This window comes from Eulemur rufifrons, chromosome 8, assembly GCF_041146395.1.
Source record: "Eulemur rufifrons isolate Redbay chromosome 8, OSU_ERuf_1, whole genome shotgun sequence".
In the NCBI taxonomy this organism is placed as follows: domain Eukaryota; kingdom Metazoa; phylum Chordata; class Mammalia; order Primates; family Lemuridae; genus Eulemur; species Eulemur rufifrons.
In genome coordinates this window covers 95006781-95030031 of record NC_090990.1, presented here as the reverse complement: position 1 = coordinate 95030031, position 23251 = coordinate 95006781, and the positions used below count along the sequence as shown (strand labels likewise).

The 23251-nt window shown below is 42.7% G+C and overlaps 2 protein-coding genes and 1 non-coding gene across 8 annotated transcripts in view; 1 reads left to right on the top strand and 2 right to left on the bottom strand.

Annotated features, from left to right (window-relative positions):
• Positions 1-4279: 4279 nt before the first annotated feature.
• MPZ (myelin protein zero) lies at positions 4280-8469 on the bottom strand. The gene is given in 6 exon segments (XM_069478453.1): positions 4280-4573; positions 4704-4764; positions 4920-5055; positions 5288-5501; positions 5789-5955; positions 8403-8469. Coding segments are annotated over 6 exon segments (939 nt in total).
• LOC138391162 (small nucleolar RNA SNORA64/SNORA10 family) lies at positions 6221-6354 on the bottom strand. Its single transcript, XR_011234776.1, has one exon. It is a non-coding gene; the product is annotated as a small nucleolar RNA SNORA64/SNORA10 family (small nucleolar RNA).
• Positions 8470-12649: 4180 nt separating the features above from the next.
• SDHC (succinate dehydrogenase complex subunit C) overlaps positions 12650-23251 on the top strand; it is a 38500-nt gene continuing 27898 nt past the window's right edge. For 2 of the 6 annotated variants that reach the window (XM_069478451.1, XM_069478450.1), the window contains exons 1-2: positions 12650-12702; positions 19229-19285. In XM_069478451.1, coding sequence (XP_069334552.1) covers positions 12683-12702; positions 19229-19285 — 77 coding nt within the window. In that variant the 5' untranslated portion in view covers positions 12650-12682. Of the gene's footprint in view, positions 12703-19228; positions 19286-21667; positions 21770-23251 lie in introns of all 6 variants that reach the window. The other 4 variants (XM_069478449.1, XM_069478448.1, XM_069478447.1 and 1 more) reach the window with 3 other exon arrangements.

The following is a 23251-nucleotide window of genomic DNA, read 5'->3' as shown; positions in this document are numbered from 1 at the left end:
GGGCATGCTCAGGTTACATGACCTTCAACCTGGGGGTCCATGGCAACTGAAAAACAACTCACAACTTTGTTACATAAAAGTTGAGCCAGATTTGGTCTGGTGCAGTTACAGTCCTGATTACTTAGGGGAAATTGAGTTGTTGTTGCACAGTGGAGACGAGAAAAGCTATTTCTGGAAAGCAGGGGTTTCTCTGGGAGTACCACTTAGTACTTTCATGCCTAATGGTAAAGGTTAATGGACAAATATAGCAACAACAAAAAAGGCAAGACAATTGAGAACTCAGGCTTTGAGTCAGAAGTGGAAGTTTGGGTCACTCTACCAGGTAAAGAATCCTGACGATCTGAGGTTCTGGCTGAGAGAGCAGGGAATTACAGAAAATAGATGTCAATTATGGCTTCTCGACCAATTACAGAAATGAGGACTGCAGTAACTTGGCAAATTTTCTATTTGCTTGTTATAGATATGTGTTTACTTATTTGTTAACCATTTTATTCATCTCTCTCCTTCCCATTTTTATATTATGCAAATTGTTGAAAGTTAATACAATTTTAGTATTCACATAACAATATTCCATGGGATTATGACTGAATTTAACATAGTTAGATGGATGCAATCACTGTTGGTCTATTTGAGGAACCATGAAAAGCTCCAAGTGCGAAGCCTGACCATGCCTTTCCTTCTCCCACCTCACTCCCACACATGAATATTTGTCCAACAATTTCTTAGATTGGGGATAGCAAATTCATATGTTCAGAGTGGTCAGGCTGGTAAGGAAATAGAAGTGAGGATGCAGGCCCCACCCAAAGGGAAAAACAATATTCAGGTCAAGGTGACAATTGTGGAAAATGGACTCAGTCCTGGGTAAACCCATGAAAGTGTACAATGCTTGTGAAAATGCATAGTGGAAAGGTTGCAAAATGCTTTCTAAAGTACCAGGAATCTTGATGGAATTGAACTATTAAAATAATTGGGTACACTGAGCTAGCAAAATGCAGGAGGCTGATAAATTTTAGAACAAAAGTGTAATTAAATGAGAAGCATTGGGCTATGCTATACCTGAGAAATGAATGACACAATGTCTCATTTGATTCTTTTTTTTTTTTTTTTTTTTTTGAGTCAGAGTCTTGCTCCGTTGCCCAGGCTAGAGTGCCATGGCGTCAGCCTAGCTCACAGCAACCTCCAACTCCTGGGCTCAAGGGATCCTCCTGCCTCAGCCTCCCGAGTAGCTGGGACTACAGGCATGCACCACGATGCCTGGCTAATTTTTCTATATATATTTTTAGCTGTCCATATAATTTCTTTCTATTTTTAGTAGAGGCAGGGTCTCGCACTCCTTGAGCTCAAACAATCCGCCCGCCTCAGCCTCCCAGAGTGCTAGGATTACAGGCGTGAGCCATGGCTCCCAGCCTCATTTGACTCTTGTAACAGCCGGAAAGTTTAAGCAGGGTACGCAGCTGCAACTATCTAATGAATAATGGATGAGTATTTTAACTAATAAAGAATCTTGAGCTTAGATGTTCCCAACTTTACTGAGTTGTGACTAAGCATCCTCTCCTATCCCCTAAAAGCTATATATAGAATCTATTAGCTTTTATATTCAAATGAATTCAGATTAATTTTTCTTTTATTATTTATTTATCTTGCTCTGACACCCAGACTGAAAAATGCAGTGGTGAGAGCACAGCTCACTGTAACCTTGAACTCCTGGGCTCAAGTGATCCTCTTGCCTCAGCCTCCAGAGTAGCTGGGACCACAGACGCATGCCAGCATGCCTGGTTAATTAATTTTTGCAGAGATGGGGGTTTGCTAATGTTGCCCAGGCTGGTCTTGGCCTCAAGCTATCTTCCTGTCTCAGCCTCCCAAAGTGCTGGGACTACAGATGTGAGCCACTGCGCTTGGCTAATTTTTCTTTTAGGCCGGGCGTGGTGGCTCACGCCTGTAATCCTTGCACTCTGGGAGGCCGAGTGGGAGAATCGCTTGAGATCAGGAGTTCGAGACCAGCCTGAGCAAGAGCAAGACCCTGCCTCTACTAAAAATAGAAAGAAATTATACAGACAGATAAAAATATATATAGAAAAAATTAGCTGGGCATGCTGGTGCATGCCTGTAGTCCCAGCTACTCAGGAGTGAGGCAGGAGGATTGCTTGAGCTCAGGAGTTTGAGGTTTCTGTGAGCTAGGCTGATGCCATGGCACTCTATCCCAGGCAACAGAGTGAGACACTGTCTCAAAAAAAAAATTTTTTTTTTTTTCTTTTAAAAGAAATGGAAGACACCCCTGGAATAAATGGTAGCACTTTGAGTTTTGGAAAAGCTGATGTTGATCATATCTTTAGCCTCTTAAGAAAGGGAAGAAATGACTTGTGGGCATCTTGTTGTTTTTTGCCGTTAGAGACCTCCCCCAGAGGAAAATGATACATTATGGTTTTGAACAATCATTTAAGAATTCCAGGCCGGGCGCGGTGGCTCACGCCTGTAATCCTAGCACTCTGGGAGGCCGAGGTGGGCGGATCGTTTGAGCTCAGGAGTTCGAGACCAGCCTGAGCAAGAGCGAGACCCCACCTCTACTAAAAATAGAAAGAAATTATATGGACAGCTAAAAATATATATAGAAAAAAAATTAGCCGGGCATGGTGGCACATGCCTGTAGTCCCAGCTACTCGGGAGGCTGAGACAGGAGGATCGCTTGAGCTCAGGAGTTTGAGGTTGCTGTGAGCTAGGCTGATGCCACGGCACTCACTCTAGCCTGGGCAACAGAGTGAGACTCTGTCTCAAAAAAAAAAAAAAAAAAAAAGAATTCCAGGATATTAGTGGTGTGCCTGAATTGACATACCAACGAACTAATGAGGTATCAATAGTATACCTAAAATAGTGTACCAACAAAACAAAGTTGTGTGTGTATTTAGAAAGGTGAATGGGATTTGTGCTAGTTTGTAAAGTGCATTCTTTTAGACAAAAGCTAGAAACAAATATCAAGCACCTTAATATTTAGTTGTATACCAACTTATAGTTTACAAAGGTTTCCAGACACAGGATCTCATGTGATTCCCACAAAACCCCTGAGAATTAAGTGAGGCAGGTATCTTGTTTACGGGTAACAAGCTTACCAAAGCCAAATAACTATCCTGGGTCACACAGCTAGTGACTTGCTGGGATGTTCTATTGTACATTTTCCCCCACTATATTATATAAGCTTATACCAAAAACCAAACAACAATTGAAACCAAGCATGGGAGGTTGGGGATGGAGTAGAGGGCAGGGATTATTCCCAGGAGAACTAGGAAATTTGAGATGGAGGCAGCAGTTTCTGGAAATGTCAGTTTTATTAAACATTTATGGACATTTGAAGGTTTGAGAAGAAATATACAGAATGTAGAAAAATCCTAAGAATCCCCTGTGGCTAGAGTGCAGCCTCTTCCTTTTCCCTCTGCTAGTTCCCATTTGTTTTTCCTGCTTTCTGTTTGGTTGTTTAAACATCATTTCTTAAGGCTCATTTGCCTCCTCTTCTATGACCTGACCTGTGAGGATCCTGATCTCTGTCCTTCCCCAGGACCTTGAGTCCCAGAACAGTGCTCCAAAGCCGTCAGGGGGCACCAATGCTATAACCAAGGTTTGAGAATCAGGCCCCTCTGCTTAGGCTGGCTCTCTATTAAGGACTTAAGGGGCGTGAGGAATTGCAAAAGCCACATGACTTCATTGGTCCTCAGTCATGGGAGTAAGGGCAGAGCACAGGCACAGATAAGCAAACAAATAAAGAATGGATTAAAAATAAAAAATAATCAACAACCTAAATAAACCCTGAAAGAGAGTCTGATCTGGGTGATCTGAGTGTTAGCTGGGGGGACAGAGTATGAAGCTGGGCCACCTGATAGAGGATGAAGCTGGGCCACCTGATAGAGGGGAAGGAGGAGGAGGGGACAGGAGAAGAAAGAGCCAGAGGGACAGGCTAAGGGGTGCAGGGGATGGGAATGCCAGATGGCCTGGAGTTGAGGCAGAGGGTGTCAAGGTCCCTTTCTTCTCAGTGCCTGAGGGACAGGCACCAAACACACAGCCCTTGGGGCAGATGAGGGGTAGGATCAGCCCCTGGGCTCCCAGAAAGCCAAGGGGTGAAGGTGGCGGAGAATACAAGCGCCTAGGGAAAGAATTCTGGAATGAAACTTACATCTCAAAGGGAGGTGAGGGCAGGGCAGGGCTGGACGGGGGGAGCAAGAGAGGAAAGCACCTAGACGGGAATAAGAGGAGCCTAGGTCTCCCTGCTCCTACAGGGCCTGGTGGGTGGTGATCACTTGTCCGAGTCCAGGCCCATCATGTTCTTGAGGGCGTTTTTGAGGCTGGTTCTGCTGGGGGACTTGACAGCTGGCCGGAGCTCCGAACTCTGCTCATCCTTTCGTAGTTCCATCTCGATGACCACCACCTTAGCGCCTTTGGCGGACTCTTCCCCTAACCCCCGAGCCCCCGCCCGGCCCGCTAACCGCTATTTCTTATCCTTGCGAGACTCCCCCAGGCCTTTGGCCTTCTTCTCACTGGCAGCTTTGGCGCTTCTGGTGTGGTCCAGCATGGCATACAGCACGGGCGTCTGGGGGAAGGGGTCACACATCGGTCACCGACCTGGTGGGGCTTGACTGTTTCCATCCCACCCCTCACAGCTGCCCTGCATCTCCCAGGATTCTCCTCCCCAGCTTATCCAGGCCCCAAGTGCCGCTAACCTGTCGCCCGCGCTTCGACGTATCCTTTCCAGGCTTGTGCAATTTCCCCTTCTCCATGGCACTGCATAAAAAGGGGGCGCTGTGGGTGTGGCCTCGCCAGAACCCCTTGCATAGCGGATACAGCTTCTTCCCTTTGGCTCTTGCACCCACTGAAGCAGTCTCCGCTCAGACGGGGGTGGTGGGTTAGCGGGAGGGGAGTCAGGCTCCGCCGCTTACCTGAGCCTCCGCTGTAGGGCCGCCTGCCTGCGCAGCCAGCAGTACCGAACCAGGTAGAAAAGCAGCAGCACCAGCAGCACCACCCCGAGGACACCCCCAATCACGGCTCCCAGCACCACCCCGTACCTAGTTGGCACTAGGAGGAGAAGGAAAAGAAATGGGCGGATGAGCAGGGACCTGTACCTCTGGTTTCGAGTCCCACACCTGTTCCCTGCGGTTGAGGATGTAGGACTCCCAGCTAAGGCTGCCTTCTGCCTACCCTCCTAGAGCCAAGGTCATTAGGCTGGGCTTTTTGCCTCTTCCCCCAGCCTATCGATCCTCCCTGGTCCCCTCCCTGAACTACCTCCCAGACCCCTGTCCCTTCACACCTTTTTCAAAGACATAGAGTGTGACCTGAGAAGTCTTGCCCACTATGTCTGGAGGATTTTTGACGTCACAAGTGAAAGTGCCATTGTCACTGTAGTCTAGGTTGTGTATGACAATGGAGCCATCCTTCCAGCGAGGGTCCCCTACCCACTGGATACGCTCTTTGAAGGTTCCCACCTCGTCGATGTAGGGTTGTCCCTTGGCATAGTGGAAGATCTATGAGGAACAAAAGGAAGCATGTGAAAGAACCCCAGTGAGAACAGGGCTGTGAAAGCTTAGCTCCAGGCTCCCAGTAAGGGATCTTGGCATGAAGAGGGTAGTTGTGGGGGAGGGAGGACAATGCACACAGGCCCTAGTCAAAATGACAAAGCTTGCCACTTACCTTGCCAAAGTTGGGGTTTGGCTCATAAAGCATATCCCCCTCCTTAGCCCAAGTTCTCTTTTCTGTTGTTCTTTGAAGAACCTTTCTGTTCTCCAACCCCAGGATTTCCCCAGACACTCACCGAAATGGCATCTCGGCCCCCTTCAGGCTGGTAGCGCCAGGTGAAGGAGATGTCATCTGAGACCCACTCACTGGACCAGAAGGAGCAGTGCAGGGTCACCCGGGAGCCCACAGCACCATGGACCTCCCTGTCCGTGTAAACCACAATGGCCTGGGCCGGGGACAGCACTGCAAGCACAGAGGGAGAATCAGATACATATGTGGGCCAGTAAGGGCTATAGAGGGAGTGACATCAATAGGAAATCAAGGGCTGAGTCATAGGTCAGAGGCCATAGCAAAGATCGGGAAAGAAACAATAAATTCTGAGGCCCAAATCTCTCTCTGCACTGAATAGAGGAGCATAAATGCTGTGTCTATTAAAGCTCTTCAGCAATTCTGTAGAGGAAATGAAATCATCAGTAACAGAATTCTCTTTTCTTTTTTTCTCCCCAAGATCTGTTGTACCCCTCAAGGAAAGAGAAACCACCATAAGGGCAATCTGAGGTCCCGAGGAGATCTTTTCTCTTTCTCCTCATCATGAAAGTCACACGGGTGAAGCTGAATGTAACTTTGCAGAGCGGAGAGAGAAAGCATTCTCCTGAGGACTTCTAGAAGTTGCATTCTGTTACTAAGTCTCACTTTCCCTTTGGATCAGTTTCTAACTCTTAAGCTATCCTTTAGATGCAGAGTTTTAAATTTTTTTTTAATTTATTATAAATTACATAGGTAATACATACTGCATTCTTCTTATAAACTAGTCAAGCAATAGAAATAAAGCTAAAGTCTCCCTTAACACCCACCCAACCAATTCCTTTCCTGTAGTCAGTCCCCTCCCAGATATAACCACTGTTACCAGTTTAATGTGTACCTTTTCCTAAGAATCAAACTTAATATAAACAATAAATTTAAGATACACATGTACTTATAACAAATAGTTTTATTTTGTAGAGCTTTCTTTTTTTACATACACATTGCATTATAGTCTACTTTTTTTTTTGCTTAAGAATATACGTATCTGGGAGAGCTTTCCATGTTGATTTCAATCTTAACTTTAACAGCTGCATAGTATTTCACAGTACAGCAAACCCAAATTTCTTGCAGAAAAATATGAAGCTAACTAGAGAGTATAGGTCTTCTTCCCTGGCACAACTGTCCTTGTGGCTGAATCCCTGGTTGCCACATAGCTTGCTCTTGACTGGGGAGACAGGGAGGAAAGGACCTTATTTACCCCTCTCAGCTGGGTGCAGAGCAAGACCCCATGCCCAGAACTCTGCACGTGAATCCTCTGTGGTTCAACAGTCCTTACCCTCCTTTTGGCCGTTCTGGCCCAGTGCCACCCTCAGGACTCACCCACACAAGGAAGGTCATTCCAGAAAGACTGTGTGTGTGGGCTGGACCCTTGTAGGGCAACTGTAGACCCTTTTGTTCTATAGGAGGAGGGGGAGGCCGCCAAACAAAGTCCCATTGTCAGACCAATGTTGGGGGGCTTATGTCAACCCACCTCCATTGTCCTGAATTTCCCACCTCAGCATGCAGCATCATTTACTCACCTCCTGGGACTTTTCTGCCTTAGAGCCTTCTTGGGAATCCCCAATGTAACTAGGGAGGTTATTCACTGGATTTAACTTCTTTTCCTCCTGTTATAACATCAGCCATTGCCCTTCTCAGCTCTGCTCAATGGTTTTATGAATGGGACAGGAGCTGGGACAGAACTCTCCCTCCCCGTTATGCTCCAAGATTTCTTCTCTCCATTTCTCTTGCCATGTCTTTTTCCAACTCCCTGTCCTTAACATTTTCCCAGGGTACCCTAGAATAGTCCAGTACAGCTCAAAAGAGTCTAGGACTCAAGGAGCTGACAGCAGAGAAACCTTGGGCATTCTCACCAGCCCCTCTTCCCTCACTGTCCCCCACCCCCACCCCAGCTTGCCTACACTGCTCACAGATTGTACTAGGATTCGGGGCAGTTCAGAGAAGGAAGGATCCATTCAAATTACCTTGCTTTGACCTTCTCTTGCTCACCCACCATCTGCCAGGGGAGCAAGGAAAGGGTTGATCAACTTGTGAAGAAAGATAACTTTAGAAGGGCAAGATCCTAGAATCTCATAGAACTTCCCTTCTACTCTATTCACCCACATAATAGACAAGGAGCCACAGAAAGAAACTAAGGCACTAAGAGTCAAAGGAGCTAAGATCAAAAACAAACCTTGGGCTCCTTCCTTAGATCACACTATCTGACTTCTCTCTTCTGGGAAACTAAGGTTAGGTTCCTCTTGCACTATCAGGGGATGAGTGGGGACCAGAACCCAGGGGTTTGATCCTGCTGCTTCTCATGCTCTAACACTGCTTCCTACCAGACTTTTAGCATGGCTCTAGGGTCATGTTGCTGATTTCCAACCTGCGTCCAGCCATGCCCACACAGGGAAGCTCTCTGCACACTCTCTCTTACCATTTCCTTTATAGAATACCTTTTACTGCCTCCTTCCAAACATATATTTTTTTCTCTCTAAATATAACGTCACCTTCCTGCTCCTGCTTACTCTTTCTTTGATTGCAGTGGGGAGTGCAGTGAAGGCAGGGGGAGGTTGCTGAGAGACAACCTGAGTCCCAAGGCTCCCAGACTGGGTGGCTCCACTTACCCAAAGAAGAGAAGAGCAGCACAGCCAGGATAGGGCTGGGGCTGAATGAAGGCGCCCCAGGAGCCATGGCTGGGGCAGGGGCAGGGGCCCAGAGCGTCTGTGGGGTTGAGAGAGTGGGGGACCAGGAACTGAGCGGGGGTTCCTGGAACCTGCTTAAAATCCCCCAGAGCCCCAGCATGAGGGGGCTGTCCTGAGCCAGGAACCAATTGCAGCCTGGCATGTGCAGTTGAGAGGTGGTGGGGAGGGGGGCAGAGTGCAGGGAGCAGAAGGGGCATTGTATAGTCTGGGAAGAGGGGTGGGGGGACACATACCACCCCATACACAGAGGGCTTTGTGTCTACTAGCCTCCCTCTGCCCCAGGCTGGAATGTTGGGGGAGTGGTGAGAGAAAGGGACACAGACACACTTCTCTGACGGATAGATAGGCAGGAAACCTCATTCCAAAGGCCATAAAAAGGGATTCCTCCTTAGCCTTCTTGCCTGAGAGCAGCTACCTCAGAGTTCTAGGAACTAGAGGCAGGTTTCCCCTAGAGAATGATGAAAATAGGCTAGCCTTTGTTATCTTGACTACCATGGGCTGCATTATAGACTTCTTGAGATGACCAGGTCCTCTGAGAGTCTTTTTCCCCCCCCACCTTCCTGCTTCATGGGTGATTCTTCCCAGATAGAAGCTTTTCTTCATTGGATTATTTCCAGGGAAGAAGCCCCTGACCTTTCCCTCTTTGTCAGGAACTCCTTCAATGGGTTGTGCTTCAGTTTTCAGTCCATATTAATTTAGAGCAAGGTGATAAAATTGTATTGACTGCCAGCCGTATGTAAAGTATGGGAATGAAGGTAATAGAAGGAGGAATAAATATCAAGTCCCTCCTGCAAGGAGTTAAAAATCTAGTTTGTAGGCTGAGCATGGTGGCTCATGCCTGTAATCCCAGCACTTTGGGAGGCTGAGGCAGGAGGATTGCTTGAGGCCAGGAGTTTGAGGTTGCAGTGAGTTATGGTTACGCCACTGCACTCTACCTCAGGCAACAGAGTGAGACCCTGTCTTAAAAAAAAATCCAGTTTGAGGAGGTGGAGGTGGAAGCAATTAGAAGACAACCCCATCAACAACCAACTATAATAAACCATGATACTCACTTTAGTAATGGACAAAATGCTGGGAGTACTGCACAGTGAGACCCCGTCTCTACAAAACATTTAAAAATTAGCTGGGCGCAGTGGCAGGCGCCTTTAGTCCAAACTACTCAGGAGGCTGAGGTGGGAGGATCATTCGAGCCCAGGAGTTTGAGGCTGCAGTAAGCTGTGATCATGCCACTCACTCCAGCCTAGGAGACAGAATGAGACCCTGTCTCTAAAAAACAATCCAGTTTGAGGAGGTGGAGGTGGGAGCAATTAGAAGACAAACCCATCAACAACCAACTATAGGCCAGGCAGGTGGCTCATGCCTGTAATCCTAGCACTCTGGGAGGCCGAGGCGGGAGGATTGCTCAAGGTCAGGAGTTTGAGACCAGCCTGAGCAACAGGGAGACCCCCCCCATCTCTACTAAAAATAGAAAGGAATTATCTGGACAACTAAAAATATGTAGAAAAAATTAGCCGGGCATGGTGGCACCCGCCTGTAGTCCCAGCTACTGGGGAGACTGAGGCAGAAGGATTGCTCAAGCCCAGGAGTTAGAGGTTGCTGTGAGCTAGGCTGACGCCACGGCACTCTAGCCTGGGCAACAGAGCAAGACTCTGTCTCTAAAAAAAAAAAAAAAAACAACTATAATAAACCATGATACTCCACCATGATACACCATGCCCAGGTAATTTTTCTATTTTTTGTAGAGACAGGGTCTCACTCTTGCTCAGGCTGGTCTTGAACTCCTGAGCTCAAGCTATTCTCCTGCCTCGGACTCCCAGAGCACCAGGATTGTAAGTGTGGGCCACCGTGCCCAGCCCAGAGCTGACTTTTGAGACAAATCTGGCAAGAAAAGTCTTTCAGACACAGCTTTCTTAATTGTTGCTTCCCTTGTTTCCCTCCTTGGGATCATCTGAAATGATTTTGCTTTTCACTGAGCCTCCCATATTCCCATCTGGAATTGTTTTCCCTTTTTCTTCCCCCTCCTTTCTCTCACCTCAGGCCTTGGCTAGACACTGTTTCTTCCTCCTGGTTACTTCTAAGATAAGCCCTTTATAGGGCTTGACTTATGTTGGATTTGACTTTCAATTGTGATTCATTCATTTCCATAACTCCTCTGGAGTTAGGGGCTCTAGAAGTTAGTTTGAGTGTGATAATCATTGTTGTTTCTGCTATGAGACCATTTGCAGGCTTATCCGTATAAGCCCACAGTCTCTTGGTACCTTCCTGGTATCTCCTTAGACCACAGTCCTGGGAGGTTTGGTGAGTAGTATCAGATTTGGGTTGTGGAGCTCTAAATATGGGACTTGATCATAAACTCCACAGGTAAATCATCATCATCAACAAATGTTTATAGGATGTTGTCCAACATTTCTACCTAACTCCACCTCCTAACTGTACATAATCACTTTCTCCTTATCTATCTACCTGCTTTATCTATATTCTTTTCATGGAATAGTTACTTTCTTTGTTGTATTAATCTTTCTTTCTTTTTTAAGAGATGGGGTCTCCCTATATTGCCCAGGCTGGCTTCAAACTCCTGGCCTCAAGTGATCTTTTGGCCTCAGCCTCCCAGGTAGCTGAGACTACAGGCATTTTATTGATCCTGCTAAGGCTATAAGGTTCTTGAAGACAATATGTTTGTAGCTTTGAATCCCCCACAGCACTTTTCACATACTCTGGCAAAAATGTAATGCATATGTGTTAAATGAAATTATTTAAAGAACTAAGTGAAGAGGCATTCATTGGATTTGTTAACATGAGGCTCCAGAGGGCCAAGGTAGGATTAATGACTGGAATTTTGATAGCAGAAAACTATATTTTACTATAATAACTTCCTAATGAATAAGCTGTTCAGTAAGTGAAGCTTTTTTTTTTTTTTACGGTTTTGAAATTTTTTGTAGAGACAGGGCCTCGCTATGTTGACCAGGCTGGTTTCTAACTCCTGGCCTCAAATGATCTTAACACTGCTGCCTCCCAAAGTATTGGGATTACAGGTGTGAGTGCACCAGAAGCTTATTTTTTGAAGTCCCACCGTTGGGAGCAGAGTCTTAAAGATCTGCTGTCAGGGAGATCCCTGCACTGAATAGGTTGGATTAGAGAGGCTTTAAGGTGTCTTCCAATTCTAAAGTCTATAAAAATGCCTTTTTTGTCAAGCATTATAGAAATGCAAAATAGTATTATTCATTTGATGCATAAATAAATGAATTTGTGCTATTTAAATCTTGAAAGGAAAAGTGCAGGGCTGCTAAATATAAATAAGATCTGAATATTAATATGACTGAGGATGTTTTATTGTAGAATAGGAGTTGCTCTGGGCTGTCCCCTTTATTCTTCCCCACCCTATTCCCCAAAAAAGGGTCAAGAACTTTTGCATTCTGTTCCTTTCCTTCTTACTTGCTCTTTTTCTTTCCTTAGTGATGAGTGCTCTGCAATTGATTCCTGTACTTGGGTTCCTCAAAACTGTTTATATTATGTAAATCAAAGCGTGTTATCCCCCTCATCCCAGGTTCTTCTGGCTGTGGGTGTCGCCCACCTAGCGCTGAAACAGGGAACAAGAGAGCATTGTCTTGGGCTAGTGGGCGTCTGGTTCACGTTGCAGCTCAAGCCCAGGAATTGTGGGGCCTAATCGAGGCTTCCCGTTGTTGTGAATGGTGGTCAGCGAGGTTCTCTCGAGGACCCCTCCGCACTTAGGTCTCAACTTCTGTATCTCTGTCTGGGTGAACCTTCACATTAGAACGGGAGGGAGTCTAAAGTATTGTTTTTCCTGGGTGTCTCAGCCGGCCAACCACGACTCTTTTAGGCCGACCTGGGGGAGTGAGGGAGGGAAACAGACTGCGAAGTCCTCAAGGAAGAATCTGGGCAAGTCGGCTCTTCGCCGTTCGGTAGTGCGATACAAAATGATTACGTATGCAGCCGGCACGGAGACTGCAGATTTTGAGCCAGCGGCGTTGCCACCGAAATCCTGGCAAATTCCGGTAGAAGTCAGCGGGGGAGGAAACGAAAGAACTACAGAAAAATCAAACCATCTGCGTAGAGCTGAGCAGAAAGGCTCCAGAGCCTTTTAGAGAGTCCGCCATTGTCACGTGACAGTCCCTCCTCCCCCCGCAGCCGCCCTCAGGTGGCTGGGCACCCTGGCGTCACTTCCGTCCAGGCCGGAACCCAAGATGGCTGCGCTGTTGCTGAGGTGACTTTAGTGTGGGGCTGGGAGTCGGTGCCTGTGGCCCTGGGAGACCTGAACTGGCCTCTCACGTCTTGCTGACAAGTGTTTACCCTGTGCCCGGGCAGGGAAAGGATCCGTGGGTGTGAAGGTCACGCGCTTTGGAATCCTAGAAACCTCTCTCCCCATCCCCCACAAGTCGCTCCGGTGCGCTCCGTAGGGCTTCGGGGTCACTTGCTCCGAGCTGAGCCGTTGCGCGGCTCTCTCCCCTTTTACTTCCCCCACTTCTAATGCTTCTTCCCAAATTGCTCTTGGGGCCATACCCGGAGCCGAGCCCTGAGACAATTTAGTAGCTCTGACTTCGAGGTCAGCTGACCATCGCTCCTCAATTTCTTTTTCTTCTTTTTTTTAGAGACAGGGTTTCACTTTCTTACCCAGGTTGTAGTGCAGCGGTGTGATCATAGCTCACTGCAGCCTGGAACTCCTCTGCTCAAGTGATCCTCCTGCTTTGGCCTCCCAGAGTGCTGGGATTTCACGCGTGAGCCAACGCACCTGTCTGGTCCCAAAGTTTCAAGATCTTATTTAGGGATCACGAGGAGAGATATCATCGTGTATTTTGCCTTTGTTTCTAACTCCTGCAAACACTAGCTGCTCCTGGCAAGGAGTGGGCACTGTCTGGATTCCTAACAGGCCTCTAGCAGAGGCCTGGACCCCTACCGGGCTGGCAATTAGCAATAGCACCCAGAGCGGTTGGTCCTCTGCTGCCCCGAAGCAACCCAGGGAATTCGTTTTTAGTTTATCTTTTTATTTGAGAGGGGGAGTGGGTGTCCCACTTTTTCTCTAAAAGGCGAATTAGGTGCCTGGAGAAATACCCTAGATTTTCTTCCATTCTGAACTTTGCACTGTCTAGGTCTCATTCTCTACTCGGAGCCTCTGTATTTGTAGCGACTAGCGCCTTTAGACACTCCTGGTACAGATCCCGGCATAGTTTTGTGCCAGCCCTATTTTTGGAAACTATTTGTTATGGAAAGTTAGCTTCAATGCTGTTGAGATTTCAATTCCTGATTTCCCCAAATGTCTTTTCATTTCTCTTTCCACTTCAGTCACCCAGTATAAAAATAGAAGGGCTTTGTTTAGTTTTTCTCAGTGACAAAATGATTCCTCTTGGAGTTGAGATCAGGTTTATCTTCATTCTTCATTTTCTCCCTGTCTTTCATCTCCAAATGTATCTTTTTTCTAAGGTATGTCAAGGCTAGTCTTGCCAGAGCTGCCTCCTTTATTCCAAATGGTTTGACCATAATTGAATGTTTTTGAATTCTTTGATATATCATATTTTAGGAGATGTTAGGGGCTTTTGGTAGAATTAACATTTAACCTGAAATGATCATATTGGTTCCATACAGTTCTTTTTAGGAGTTTTAGGGTTAGCATTTAGAAGCTGAGGGTCATTATACTCATTAAGTGTATGCATACAGTATCATTTTGAGTTGTATAGCAGTGTCTACATTAGCCAAGAAATAGATTTCTTTTTCATTAGTGGTAATCCTGAAGCTCTCATGGGAATGGTGCCTCTCTCCATTTCTCACACAGGATTTTTTAGGAGGAGAAATAGGGAATTAAAAATATTTTTTCCTTTTTTTTTTAAGTCAGTCAAATTTAGTAGTATGGGGTTGTATACCAACTTTAGTGACGCTAATGTTAACAAGTTGTGATAACCCACTACCATTGGACGAGCCAAAAATATTTTTTTTCTTGATACAAGTTCCCAGTCTAATTCTATTTTACTAGGGGGATTTGGAACTGTTTATGATGTGCTGATTTAATCTCAAAGGAAAATACCTTCTTAAGAAATTCTAGGAGCTGGTTCTAGTTCTCTGCTTATTTTGAAAAAGTCAAGTTCGTTGATTCCATGTTTGTGGTTTCCTCATTTGTGAGTTCAAAATGGTAATAAGTTGGGCCTACTTAGAAATATTGGTTAAACTTTTAAAGAATTTTATTTACTTATTTATTTTTAATTGGCAAAAATTGTATACATTTACAGTGTACAACATGATGTTTTCAAATATATATGCATTATGTATGTTAATTGGAGCTAATTAACATGTAAATTACTTGTGAGAACACTTAAAATCTACTCTTAGCAATTTTCTTTTTTTTTTGAGACAGGGTCTTGCTCTGTTGTCTAGGCTAGAGTGCAGTGACACAATCAGAGCTCACTGTAGCCTCAAACTCCTGGGTTCAAGCAATCCTCCTGCCTTAGTCTCCTGAGTAGCGGGGACTACAGGTGTGTGCAACCACGCCTGGCTAGTTTTATTTTTATTTGTAGAAATGGCATCTCACTATGTTGCCCAGGCTGGTCTCAAACTCCTGGCCTCAAGCAGTCCACCTGCCTCGGCCTCCCAAAGTGTTGGGATTACAGGTGTGAGCCACCACACCCGGCCCTATTTTCAAGCATACTATGCATGGTGACTATAGTCACCATGTTGTACCATAGAGCTCTTGAACTTGTTCCTCCTGTCTAACTGAAATTTTGTATCCTTTGACCAACATATCCCCCCTTCTTCCCATTTAAACATTTTTAATGCTTGGCTAATTAGAAATTATGAGTTATGAGAGTATTGTATGTCATAGCTTTTGAATATATGCTCTATATTTTATATGTTTCCTAAACAGTTTAGGGACCAGCCAGGGATGAACAACCAGTTGAGTAATAAAGTCCATTGGCACTCAGTCAAGGAATGATTTGCCAAAGCCAAGAGAAGAGAGAACTAAGCTAAGGACAACTGGGCTTCTAGCTAATAATGTTTATGCTCCTTAAGCACAAAGTCACCAAGAGTCATTAGTTATCTTATCTGGCCAGTGCTCATCATATTAAATGCTATATGTGAAATGCCTCTAAACAGTAAGATTTAACTCTCAGTTCATGAGATTGCTTTTTAAAATAAGTATATTCACAAACCATTTTTTTTTTTTAACCTCTTCTACATGTCAGATATTCTAGGTGCGAAGGAGGCAAGGCATTCCAGTCCTATCCTTGAGGAGCTCAAAGTCTAACAGGGAAGATAAATAAATAGAGTAATTATTAAACAACATAATAAATATTGGTAGATATGAGAAAGTGGTGTGGGAGAATGGCAGATACAGCAAGTAAGACTAAAGAAATGGTGAACTTGTCATCCAGGAGTTGGGCTTTGAAGAATGAGTTTATTAGGCTGTGAGGAAGGGTCTAGTTAGAGAACAGCATTAGCAAAGGCATGTAGTCAATCATGAGAGCTTGCTTTATCTGGGCATAGTGTCACGTTCAGTGTGGCAGAAGTATAGGGGACTGAAGACAATCTGTGGGAAGATGGGTCCAGAGAGTTGGATTGGGCCATGTTGAGAAGTGCTTCATTTGCTCACAGTTTGGATCTTATACTATGAGCAGTGGGGAATTGTTAAAGACTTCTAGGCAGAAGAATGATGAAATCAGCTTTATTTTCCAGTAAGTTAGTGTTGGTGATATTGAATGGTAGAGAAGAGATTTGTGCTAAGGAGATCAGTTTAGGAGCTCCTGTTAAAGCCCTAGTGAGAAATGAAGATATAGACGAAAGTAATGGAATGGAATGAAGTTTCTTAGATGGTAATGGTAGGATTGGATGATGCCATGCATATACGTGGGGAGTGAGAGAAGAGAAGAAATCAGGAATGATTTAGGTTATATAGTTTGTGAGTTGGATGGTAATAATCTCTAACCAGAAACTTTGTATATAAATATACATATAAATATACTCTTCATCATGTCATTCAACGTTATATGTTGCTGATATTTCGGTATTTTGTAAGATTTTGGGATGCCATCAATCAAGTTTAGAGGTCATAAAAGAGAAACATAGTCACATCTTGTTTTGGACTAAAAGTGATATTATTCAGTTTCGATCACAGACTTGGCTTTGAATAACTTTTGTTTTTTTCCAGAAGTCAAATTCATTTTTAGCAGATGAATATTTTTATCACCACTGAGGGTTTAAAAAGAATGTGATATGAATTCTAAAGACATTGAGGAGACCAGTGAAAAAATATCTTATATATATTGTAGTTTAGAGAATGCGTTCCTCTGCATTCTCTCATGTAATCTTTCCAGCAGCCAATAAGGTAGGTATTATCAATCCGATTTTACACATGCAAAAGCTGAAGTTCAGTGACTCACTCAAGTTATACAACTTGTGCAGATCTAAGACTCCAGTCTGGCGTTTTTACTTTCCAGTGTTCTTTCTACATTACTGGTTCTGCCTCAATCCAAAGAAGAGTTTCAAAAATGATTTGAGCAATGATTACATTTTTGGGGGAGACATACATAGTACATGTGGAAGGGGACAACACTAAGTAGAAATTATAAGTTATGGCTTGTTAATTAAAAACAAAGGGCTGGGCATGGTGGCTCACACCTGTTATCCTAGCACATTAGGAGGCTGAGGCGGGAGGATCACTTGAGGCCAGGAGTTCAAGACTAGCCTGGGCCTGTCTCTGCAAAAATTAAAAATAAATTTAAAAAATAAATAAAAATAAAGGCCAGATGTGGTGACTCACACCTGTAATCCTAGCTACTTGGGAGGCTGAGGTGGGAGAATTGCTTGAGCCAAGGAGTTGAAGGCTGCTGTGAGCTATGATTGGGCTACTGCCCTCAAGCCTGGGTGTCAGAGCTGTCTTTAAAACCAAATAAATTAAAATAAAAAAATAAAAATGAAAAAGTGAAACAAAGTACTCTTACTTTCTAGCTATAATGTATAAAGCACCATTCCTGGGTGGAAAAGAAATCTTTTCAGAGTTCCTGGTTTCACATGAAAGGCAAGGATAAATATCTACTTTTGTCATATTTCTAATAAGGTTATGGCATTTGTGCAACTAGGTTCTGTAAGGGCCTTGTGGAAAGTTTACATTGGTATTTGGGAAACAATAGCACTAGACAGAGAGCCCACCATAGATTCCAACCCACATCTGCAAACTCTTGCTGGGTAGCTGAGTGACTGGGCCTAGCCTGGTGTGAGGAATGCATGCCCTGCAACTTCAGAGTCACAATTCAATTGATTTAAAGAGATTTGTTCCCACTTCTTTCTGGGAGTCTTGGGTACACAATGTCTGTATTCACCTCTTGCCTCCAAAGCTGGAAAGAGGGAAGAGCCAAAGAAGGAAGTGCTGGTTGGATTTTTTTCCCGTCAAATAGTGGGCCCTTCTAGTATACTAGTATAAAGCATAGGTCTTTTGAAATTGTGTATCTAATATCAGTGGTGTGAGGGACATCAGGAGCTCTTTTAAAAGATCATGGGACTTAATGAGATCTTGTGTCACCATAGTAATTTGCACATAGTAGATAACGCAGTAAACTTTTGTAGAATCAATGTATATTTAAGTTTTAGTCCCAGAACTTCACTCTGATCACCTTAAATGTTTTTGGAAAGATTTGATACGGTGATGTGACTAATGAGTATAGCAGTCATTTGTTTTTCGTAATACAGGTTGAGCATCCCTTATCTGAAATGCTTGGGATTTAGGATTTCTGATTTTTGAATGTTTGCATTATACTGACCAGTTGAGCATCACTATACCAAAAATCCGAAATCTGAAACACTCCAGTGAGCATTTCCTTTTAGCATTGTGTTGGTGCTCAAAAATTTTGGATTTTGGAGCATTTCAGATTTTGGATTTTTAGATGAGGGATATTCAACCTATATTGTGTAAACTTTGGATCAGTTAAATTCTTCTTAGATAGAATGCCTGGGCACATCTTGTATTTTGACTAGAAAAGCAATTCTGGCACTAATGTATACATTTCAAAAATAGCAACTTATTAGTAGAAAATTTGTGTATCCTCTTTACCTTTTCATGGGTTGGTAAAAAAAAATTTTGCATTCTTACATTTTTTGCATTATTTTTTTCTATTTATTTATTTATTCTTTCATTCATTCATTCCCTGCCACCTGCACCCTTTTTTGCACTATTATAGGAGAGACTTTTGGACTTGAAATTCATCCAGGTTGTCTGGAACTTGATGGTAGTTCCTGAAATGACCTGGCTTAATATTCAGGACCCTCTCTCCACAACCCCCTTGTTTTTCAGCCTTTTTAAGTCATCCATTTGTGGCAAGTCTCTCCTGTAGCTAAGTTATATGCTTACTGTTGCCAATGGCTTATTCTGTTTTTTTGTTCATTTTTTTAACCCTGTCTTTTAATCATCACCTCCTATAAGACCTAGCTTTTAAAAAATCACTTTCTATAATATGATGTATTTCTTTGTTGAAAATTACCAACTCTGATTATTCTTTTACCTTATTTTTTACCTTATTATTTGTGTTCTGTTATAACTTTAGTTTGCATTTGTAGGTAATATTTCTGATTATTCTCAGGTTACTTAGAGTTGTAGCTTTCTGACTAGAAAATGATCTCAAGGACAGATACTGTCGTTGTTTTCATCTTTTAATCCTCCACCTCTAAGTCTAATACACTACAGAAATAGAGAAGTTGATATACTGAAGTTGATCTCTAAATGTGTATTGATTCTTGATTTTCTTACCTTGCAGACATGTTGGCCGTCATTGTCTCCGAGCTCACCTTAGTCCTCAGCTGTGTATCAGAAAGTAAGTGTTTAAGTCTGGAGATTATTTTTTTTTTCCCTTAGGAAAAAGCAATAGGTTGTTGACTTAGATTTGGGGGATATGTATGAAAGCGAACAGTTGTAGACAGTTGGTTGAAACGTCAGTAATTGTGGTTACTATTTTTCTCATCTGGGAGTAGAAGGAAAGATATTTATTTGGTCTTTTCTTAATTTTTCTTACTTTCAGCTTTTCTGCTATATTTAATTTCATTGATTTGCTCTTCCTTCTTGATTCCTTCCTTGATATCTAATTCTCTTCTTTGTTTTGTCTTTCTTCCCTTATGCTTTTTTTTTCTTGAAGCCTTTAATTTTGGGCAGCTGCCAGGACTCAGTCTTTAAATACACTTCTTTATTCTACATATTCATTCCTAGTCTGTTGACTTCAACAATTGCATTTGTGGTTTTTGTAACTTTTTATTTTGGAAATATTTTACATTTTCAGAAAAATTGTAAAAATAGTATGATGGAGTTCTGTATACCTTTCACCCAGATTCATCAGTTGTTAACATTTTGCTATGTTTGCTTATCACTCTTCCTCTGTATTTTAGGTTGTACCATATGAAATTGTTATTTTTGTCGGTTAAAACTGATTGAATATTGATAGTGTAGTGTGGTCAGCCTAATATATATTTAATTATTGTTGTTATTGTCACTGAATGCTTTGAGGGTATGTTGTGAATATTATGACCCTTTACCTCTCAATACTTCTCCTAAGAACAAAAAGTGTCTTATGTAATGCAGTATAATCATACAAACATAATTATCAAATTCAGGGAATTTAACATTGATGAACTCTTGTCTGATATACAGTTGATTTTCAGATTTTCCATTTGTCCCAAATGTACTTTATAGAAATACAACCCCATGTTCCCACATCCAGGATCTAGTTAGGCTAGTATCCTTTAATTTGGAACTGTTTCTTAGCCTTTCTTTTGTCTTTCATGACATTGGCGTTTTTGAAGAATACAGGCCAGTCATTTTGTAGTGTTACTCAAGTTGGGTTTCTCTGATTATTTCCTAAATGATTAGATTCAGGTTATGCATTTTTGTCAGGAGTAATAGGTGACATTAGAGCATCAGTACATGATATCAGGATCCATATGATGGCATTATTGTCCCATTACCAGTAATTTTTAGCTTTGATCATTTGAATAAGAAAATGTCAAAATAGAAAGAAATTATCTGGACAACTAAAAATATATATAGAAAAAATTAGCCGGGCATGGTGGCGCATGCCTGTAGTCCCAGCTACTCGGGAGGCTGAGGCAGAAGGACTGCTTGAGCCCAGGAGTTTGAAGTTGCTATGAGCTAGACTGACGCCACAGCATTCTAGCCCAGGCAACAGAGTGAGACTCTGTCTCAAAAAAAAAAGAAAATGTCTGCTAGGTTTTTTTTCTGCTATAAAAGTTACTCTTATTTCCTTTTATAATTCATAAATAATTTATAGGGAATATTTTCTTAAGGAGAATAGAATCATGTTTAATATAGGCACATAATAAATTGTTGAGCATAGCTATTTAACAGTTAGTTTCAACCTAGCCCAGTGACAAGGGAAACCAAGAAGCTATGCAGAGGTACTGAGCTGAAGCAATTTCTTAGTTTTTAAGAACCTGAAATGGAATCTTGAAAAGCCAGATGAGAGCAGATGGTAATGTATGAGATAGCACCTGTGGCCTGGGAAAAGGGTAATCCATTTATTCCAATTGTTTTGAAATGTCGCACTTGCCCTGCAGCATAGCAAGAAAGAAGTTGGGCTTTCATTGCCAGACCTGTGTATTGGTGAGATTGGAAAGCATGTTTCCTCTGATAGGACCTCATTGGATGTTGGGTTATTAACTGAATTATACTTGGCATAAAAATAAGTTTAAGTGAAGGAATATGTTTTCCTAATATAGTAGATTTGTCCAGTCCACTTTACCATTTTTGAAAAAGCTTTTTGTTATGCAAAATAGTAAACCAAGCTTACTTTTTTTTTTTTTTTTTTTTTTTTTTTTTTTTTTTTTTTGAGACAGAGTCTCACTTTGTTGCCCAGGCTAGAGTGAGTGCCGTGGCGTCAGCTTAGCTCACAGCAACCTCAGACTCCTCGGCTTAAGCGATCCTACTGCCTCAGCCTCCCGAGTAGCTGGGACTACAGGCATGCGCCACTATGCCCGGCTAATTTTTTCTATATAGATTTTTAGTTGTCCATATAATGTCTTTCTATTTTTAGTAGAGACGGGGTCTCGCTCAGGCTGGTCTCGAACTCCTGACCTTGAGCAATCCACCCGCCTCGGCCTCCCAGAGTGCTAGGATTACAGGCGTGAGCCACCGCGCCCGGCCGCAAGCTTACTTTTAATTCTTTTAAAACTTTCTGGTTTTATTTTAGTGCTGTTCCTTTGGGAACCACAGCCAAAGAAGAGATGGAGCGGTTCTGGAATAAGAACACAAGTTCAAACCGTCCTTTATCCCCCCATATCTCTATCTACAGGTAAGGAAGGGATCTGGAGCCAGAGAATCTAGAGGTAGTGGGTGAAAGTTCTAAAGGTTGGCTCTTAGCCTACCTGGTATTTCTCTCACTTTTACTCAACTGAAGTACAGCTATACAGGTGAAGTGAACCCTTCAGGGTAGAGGGTACATTGTATCTGGAGGCACATGATGATGATTTATCCCATTGCTGGTGATGTTAACTTTTATCACTGGTTGAGATGTGTCTGCTAGGTTTCTCCACTGTAAAGTTACTGAATAAGGATGTTGTATTTATTAGTTAATAAGTATTTTGTGGGAAGACACTTTGAAACTCTATTCTATTTCTTGTCAGATGTTTACTCACTAGTATCTGCTGGTGGTAATTACTTAAATCAGTTATTACTATGATGGTTACCAAATTGTAATTTTTCTAATTTCATATACCTTCTAGGTTGATTTATTATGATAGGATAAAGCTTACTTTCTTTATCAGTATGGATTCAAGGATTGTTATTTTGCCCAAAGGGTTATATTCTGTTAATATTTATTTTGATGTTCAAATTGTCCCAGACTTGGTCAATAGGAATTCTTCAAGATGACTCTTGTGAAATCAATATCTGGGTGATAGATGTGCTCATTGCTACTAAGATGTAATTTCTTCTAGGTCCTCTCAGTAGAGATAGGATATATATGTATGCAGTTTCACACATAGATATACACACATACTGTATACGTGTATGTCAGTGTATACATATATACATACATCTGTTTATCTGTTTATCTTGTCCTCAGAATTGGCGTTGATAATCTGTTTTTGCTGGTGTCTTCCAAGAAAAGTCCTTGTAGATCTTTTTTTTTTTTTTTTTTTTTTTTTAAAGCTAACCCAGCAAAGCATCTTAAGCTGTGCTACCCTCTTTACTTGGGTTCCTGCCAAGGAGGCTGGCCATTTTTTAACCACCTCCACAAATACCACAACCCTTCAGTTTTTTTGCAAGCCGGATTCCAGGAATAATCCTGATTGTAGAAACAAGACATTCTATTAAAACAGAAGGAGGCTAATAAGTGATCTCAATTCTTGCTACTTAATGGTGAAACTTTTTTTTTTAAGAAAGAGAGAGTTATAATGATGAAGAACTTCCCAAATTATTCTCAATCTGTATTTAAAGCCTTGGTCTTTTTTCGTAAGTCATATAAAGTATGGTATTAGGTTGGTGAGGTTAGTCTTTCACTACTTAGTTTGCTTTTCTAGTTATGTAACTCCAGATATACTTGTGGAAAAAAAGAAAACATGCAGGAAACGTGGGGCTGTTTCCAGAGTGACGTGTTAGGGTAAGATATCTGAGATATCTGAAATCACATTTTCTATTACCAACTTTTAGAGTTTTTTGGAAGAGGCCTGGAAATAAATGATGAGAGTTGTTAAGCATCTTTTCATGTGCTTATTGGCCATTTGTCATCTGTGGAGAAATGCTTTTACTTTCTTTATGGTATTGTTTGCAGCAC